Below are 6,943 nucleotides of genomic sequence, written 5' to 3' on the forward strand. Positions count from 1 at the left end.
TTTTAATCCTGACGGAATTGAAATTTTATGTCCCAGAACTAAACTCAATCCCAATCTTCCAATCTCAGTCTCTGTGAAAATAAACGCTACCTAATATTTTCTAAGCACACGTTCAAAATATTCATTAGCTACGCAGCGCCAATTATTCCACGTTATATGACTTGACTTTTGATTGTAAGAAAAGCAAGCAATTGCATAGTTGCCGGGAATATTGAGATCCACTGTTCTGCCGTCTTTCTTGCGAAGTATAATAATCACTGTTTATTTTCGGTCCCAATCAGGAAAAAGAAGGCATACAGATATTTTTGCACCATAAATTGTAGAGCCAAATGCCGTGTTTAAAAGGGAGGTAAACTTCAAAGCATCAATGCCATGCACTTTTTGGTAATGACACTCCTCACTCCAAATCTTGCTACTCTAGCAGGAGTGTGATACAGACCGGTCATACTCGCTCACTTTTTGAAGTTTTAGACATCAAACTAAGTTACTATTCCTTACCATGTAGAACACAATCAACATATTAGTCTGGTGTGTGGAGTGTCACAATCCAATGGTAGAAAAGAGTAGGGAGTTCGACTCAAGTGTCCAACAAGAATGAGAAGTGTCATTTTTCTTGATAAATAAAAGAAATATTGGAGACATTTTAATACACTCCAAACCCATGCTCCATGCAAAACATTTATTTAAGACAGTTAGATATCGATCAACCTTAGCTCAGTATAAATTGATTCCATTTCCTATTTCTTCAAACGAAGAGGAGAGAAAGGACAGAGTATGTCACAGATCAATATTCCCCAACAGACTACAATGTTAACAAATACTTGTTTTTAAATGCAAAAATGGGGCACTCAAACCCCATGTGAGAGAGCGCATGTTGTACAAACTGAGATATGTACTTTACCATCAACCAAAAAAAAAAAGAGAGAAAAAAGATAAAAAAGTCGAAACAAAAACCAATAACCTGGTGATCCAACCATGTGTTAAAGTTTACTTCATGTAGTAATATCAGTATCACTGTTGACGTTTTGCACGAGGCAAGAGAGCGAGAAGAATTTTCTTTCTTGGACCCTGCAACAGAAGCAAGTTCCATCAGACACACATGACACCACCATATTTCCGTCGTTTACTCACAAGATGCAGCAAGCATACATACCAATATGCATTAGTGAATGAGTGCATGCACACACATATAGGAACATCTACACTAGAACAAATAAAGACGAGCAGAATCTTAAACTAGTAAATCTGCATCAGGTTCAGATTGCAAAATGGTAAGGAATGAATTTAGCCTGGACTGAAATGAACTTCCATATGCTTTTTTGGGAAGATTTTTGTCAGATGTGTAAGATCTAAACAGCATATTTCCCTGAAGTGTGAACGAGGGATGTTCACAGCTTCCTGTGAAATAGCAAGGCATAGAGATTTTTTGGGTTACAAGTCAGTGAACGTTTGAGATTTACATTGAACACAACTGTAAACTATAGATAATATGGTGCAAGCGGGAAATAGTGGGTACGGGAAAAAGCATCTTCGTGAAGGTTACATTGGATATGAGATTGTTTATGTTTTATATGGTCAACAACGAAATACTTGGACATCCGATCTGCAGATGGTAGAGAAAGAACAAGAGAACAAATGGAAATCGATGATATTGGATAAGGCAGATTGCACTGAGAAGATGAATCCTCCAAAAATGAAATTGGCAATACTAAACATTCAAATAAATAAATAATTAAAATAAAAAATTAACAATTCCAAAACATTGGGAAATCCAGCAGCACCATTCCCCTAACAAAGCCCATACAATGTTGTCTGAGATACACACAATATAGCAATGTGTGATCGGAACATATTCTAATAAACGGAACTTAAAAAAGGACAATTACCATAGGAATTCCAAGCTCCTTGAGGTCATGTTCTCCCATCTGCTTCAATGCAGTCATATCTACCTGCATGGACACATCAGTGAAATGCCAATTAGAAACACCCTAATTCACAGACAATGCATCAAAATCATGACGATCTTCAATAATTTGATTAATTCGAATATCTGTACTTATAATGTTAAGATACAATCATTTGAGCACACAACCAAACTGCATTAATGAGGAGTCTGACTACATCAATATTAATATAAGTGAATGGAACTCTCTTAATTGTCAGATATGAGTGGAGCTAAAATCTTATTGAATCGTTTTACGAGAATAAAAGTTTCTCAAATTCTTTCGGGGTTTTGAACCTTTGAAGGTCAATCTAAGAGAGAAGGTAATATATGGGCTAAAAAGTGTATATAATTTTGGCATGATCAATTACTTTTTAAGGGCTAAAATTTTCCTGTATGTTTCTTTATATACACACACACAGACCAAAAAGGAAAACAAAGAAAGAAGAAAACCTTATGTTAACACTCCCAATTTACATAAACGGATGCAGGACATTCCTGGTTACCTAGGATCCAGGGAGGGGCTGCACCCCAAATTTACATACCTTTCTATAAATCAGAATACATATACACTAAATAAGATAGCAATTTGCAGAACCCAAATTCTCAGGTGATCCACCATTTAATAAAACATGAAGCATTATACATGTCAGTAATATTTTGAAACTTGTCTCCCAACCCTAGTAGAAAAAAAGCTGGTTGTTACCATGAAAACAAATCAGAGATAGCTCACTATAATTCAATAATGCAGTGAGAATAAAGAATAAATTGAAGAAGCAGAATAGAAATAAAAGAATTAAGCCAAGTTGCAAAATACTGCGTAAAATGATCACTTCAAAAGATCTCGAGATTTGTATTTAGCATTCACCAACAATTTTCTAGAGTATAATTCTTCTAGCAGCCAATTACCAAATGCTATTAACATTCAAGTTGAACAAATAACATACAACAACAACAAAAAACCACACAATTACATTTGAAAAAGGATACATAAACAAATGAGTTACGTACTTCTTCAGCCTTGAAGAGAATGGCATATTTTCCCAGTCCTAGAGCATGTAACAGGCCATCAACAGTTTGGTGAGATTGCTGTTCGTCACCCTATATGATAACCAACAAAGCACGTATCAGGACAGATTTACAGAGAATCTATTCAGATAATTCAACGGGAAAGGTGAACATTTTTCTGCGACTTTCACACCAAAAGCCGCCCCTTCTTTTTTTTTTTTTTTTAAATAAAACACTATCATTACAATTGAAAGAAGGATAAGACCAAAAAATGGGAAGATAAGAGATCCTCCTTACAAGTTCTAAAAACCAAACAAAAGAAAAAGCTATTTATGACGCAAAGCTTTTAAATATCTCAACATGTTTGAGAGGGAAAGTCCTTTGAAAAGATCATGAGCTTTACAACAGACAGAAATAGAGATGTTTAACACTTAATTTTAGAGTCATGTTAGCAGTGTTTTTAAATGGCGGCGCCATAACGGTATGGCGTGGCGGGTTTTGACCCTGCCGCCATTTACTGGGTGCCGCGATGGGTTGTAACGGGGGGCGCCATGGCGGCCGCAATTGCGGTGGCGCCATGGCGGAACGCGATCTGTATGGCGGAAATAGCGGGGGGGTTTCGGGTTTTCCAAAAAAATCTGAAGGTGGTTTGGGTAATTTAAGAAACCTAAGTCAGATCCCACTAACCACTAACCCTAATAATCAGCCCCTCATTCAAAAACTCCCTCCTCTGCCTCTTCTTCAAAAAAAAAACCCTCTCTTCGTCTCTGTTCTCTCATCTCTGCGACCCAGATTTCTGCACCACGCTGCCATCCATCACCGCCGCTCATCTAGCCGCCCGTCTCTGTTCTCTCATCACTGCTGCTCATCACCTGTTCATCATTGCTGGTTCGTACAACGTGTTTCATCTTCTCTGCTCCTATTTTTTTCTTTTCTCTCTTCCCTACTGCCCCTTCTTTATCAATAATCAGTGTTAAACTTCACTTCTTTCATTTTTGTTCCATTCAGTTCACTATGCCCACTTCTAGACAAGCCCTTGATGTTTTATGTCTTCTATTTTATGTTTTATGTCTTCTATTTTATGGTTTGCTTATGACTTTTGAGTTATGATTTGAACTTGATGTTATGTTTATTTGCTAAATTTGCTACTATATTTGCTATGTTAATTGGATATTTTATGACTAGAAAGTTGCTTATATAGATAGATTTTATAGTTTATTATCTTTGTAATTTTTCTGTATGTTTTTTTGTACAAATATGTGTATTTTTTAGGTAATCCGCCATTTCCGCCATTTTCCGCAACGCCATCCGCTATAACTTTATGGCGGATTTTTGGCTCACCGCCATGAGCCGCCATCCGCAATCAAAAACTATGCATGTTAGAGTGTAGGGGCAGTAAATTCCAACTCTTCCTAAATTACAAATGTCAAGGCCAGAAAATAGTAGTAAATTTACCATCTCAGGAGAGATCATTCTCAAGATATACACACAATCCATTTATCCTCCAAATCCAGCCCCTCACTTACATTACAGAGGCATCTATAACTATACCAACAATCAGGCAAGACAATCATGCAGCCCATACAACGAACTGTTTGATTGTCATTTCGTATTTTTCTTTTTCTTTTGGTTCCATGTTATCAGCTTATCATATCTAAGCATCATGTAAGCTTTTAGAGGAGCATATGAAACCGACTGACCAGAAACAGGTCTGATTAGATATAAAATGGAACAATAATAGCAGTGAATCAGCTAAGTGTTTGAATCGTGAATTAATCGTTGAAACAGGTCCAATTAGATATATGATTCAAATCGCACGGTTCCAACAATTCACAAGCAAGATGTGTTTGTTCTTTGTTGTGTATTTTCAGGTATTTTTTGGGGACAAATTAGATATCAACATTAAAAAAAATTAGGAAATTAATTTAAATAGATCAAAAAGCACCCTCCGCTTCTCAAAACTGCTTCTCTGCCTCCCACTTTCTCATCGTTCTACCACTTCTCTTCACGTTCCCTCTACTCTGCAATCATTGTTCTCTAACCTCTCATCTTCACATTCCCTCTACTCTGCTTCATGTTCTGTCCATGTTCTCTTCGTGCTGTTTTCTGCTGCTCGGTTCTGTTGCTTCTGTGTTTTTCCCACTATTAATGGCTCCTAAGGTGGCTACTGCTCAGCCCAAGAAGACAGGTAAAGAGGATGTTGGTACGGTAATATGGTACTAGCGTCTTGATTTATAATGATTTTTGTAATATTTAAGTGCTTTTTTATGCTTTGGATATATATCTGTTATTTATGGTTTTTATGAATATGGTTGTGTCATACAATTCTAAAATTGGTCAAACAATTCATGTCATGATTAACAATTTGACAACTATGATCAGAAACAGCTAACAACCAGCATATCCATAATTTGTGGTCATCATAGACGGACCAATTTTACAACTATGAACTCAAGGTGTTAACCAAAACTACATTTTACAAACATAGATTCGTTCATTCAAATCCTCACAATGCTACTGCAGATTCGGATTGCAACAAGAGGACTTATGCCCTATCACAATATAATATGCAGATTGCAGAGAAATCACATGTACTGAACTAAAAGATCTCATACCCCTAAATCAGTTCCCCAAGCAGAGAATCATGATTAAGCAATTATATTGAGCCATCCTAAAAAATTATTTTTCTGTTATGATTACTATTAATTGGAATGTTTAAAGAATCTTTTAATATACAACAACCAATTTCACCTGCATAAAGCATTTCTGACTATAATAACACTAAAAATCTTGTGCCATTAAGTCCTGTTTTCATAAACAATCTTTCGCATAAGGAGTAGCCAGCAAGGGCATAAAGGAATCAACCATAGCATCTATCAGATGGTCATGGGGAAAAAAATCTCGAAGACCAAAAGCAGTGTTTTAGGAAATGATATCAAGGGACAGAAGGTAGGTATTACTCACCACATATGAAGCTCTTTGTGCAACACTGCTTGATGGAGGAAGTTGGCCAAGATGAGATGTTACAGGCTTAGCAGTTACAGGAGGCAAAGTGGACATTGTTGAGCGTGCCGCAAAAGATGCAGGTGTAGTGCCAGGAGGCCTTGAAGATTCAACATCCCTAGTTACATAAGGTACCGGTGTAACACTTTCATATGTCCTATTTAGTGGCCTCCTCTGTAGGTCTTCCACATTTCTTTGAGGGGAAATCCTCCTGGAACTACTTGGAAACCCATCTGGTGATCTTCGCCTAATATGGTCCAATGTCCAAGGAGAGTATGAGCTTCTCATGGATTCCATACGCATTAAATCATCAGAACTTCTAGCTGAGGGAATTCGCCTAATCATGCTTGTTTCCCTTGGTTCAAGTTCACGCTGCTTTGAATTAAAACTGGTCATTGGAGAACGAACTGCCTTGGTCAGTTTTTCACGGAGATCTATCTGGCTCTTATCACCATTGCTCTCAGCTCGCTTAGATGCACTTTTGCGCATAAGCTTCAACCGAAGATCATCTTTGTCAATACGCCCATCTAAGTAAATTTAGCCAAAAGATATCAGAAATGCAGAAACGATGAAGCTATGTAAAGATGCAAGAGTAAGTTCACTGCTGAGAGAGCCTAAATACCGTCAAACCCATTTTGTATGCTATTATCTCCTCTGTGTCTGCAGGGAATATTAAAAACACAAAAGTAACAAACAAAATCAAATTTCAATTGAAATTGAATTATACAGACGAGACATCCTAATATGCCTCTGTTACTGAAATAAAAAGTTATATACCACAGAAGCAGCAGTAAACACACCGTTTGTTGTTGCTGTGTCCATAACCATCTACATTATTTCCAATTCTGTCTCTTACAGACCGCTTAGTTCCAGCCAAGGAAAGAGAAGAAGCATACGATACGTCAGCTGAAGATAAATCCCTCTTGACAACCTAAAACTCAAATGGCACAATACAAAAATGAACACAATCATTCATAATATCTTGGAATA

At 37.0% G+C, this 6,943-nt stretch overlaps 1 protein-coding gene across 2 annotated transcripts in view; it reads right to left on the reverse strand.

The window, feature by feature from the left end:
- Positions 698-6,943, reverse strand: part of LOC107643492 — a 7,162-nt gene continuing 916 nt past the window's right edge. The window contains exons 2-7 of one of the 2 annotated variants that reach the window (XM_016347161.2): positions 6,754-6,884; positions 6,576-6,613; positions 5,915-6,480; positions 2,954-3,043; positions 1,887-1,949; positions 698-1,068 (exon numbers count right to left, since the gene is read on the reverse strand). In XM_016347161.2, the coding sequence (XP_016202647.1) occupies positions 1,012-1,068; positions 1,887-1,949; positions 2,954-3,043; positions 5,915-6,480; positions 6,576-6,613; positions 6,754-6,884 (945 nt within the window). In that variant the 3' untranslated portion in view covers positions 698-1,011. Of the gene's footprint in view, positions 1,069-1,886; positions 1,950-1,978; positions 2,051-2,932; positions 3,044-5,914; positions 6,481-6,575; positions 6,614-6,753; positions 6,885-6,943 lie in introns of those variants that run through there. The other variant, XM_021123465.1, reaches the window with a different exon arrangement.

The sequence above is a fragment of the Arachis ipaensis genome, chromosome B05 (genome assembly GCF_000816755.2).
Source record: "Arachis ipaensis cultivar K30076 chromosome B05, Araip1.1, whole genome shotgun sequence".
In the NCBI taxonomy this organism is placed as follows: domain Eukaryota; kingdom Viridiplantae; phylum Streptophyta; class Magnoliopsida; order Fabales; family Fabaceae; genus Arachis; species Arachis ipaensis.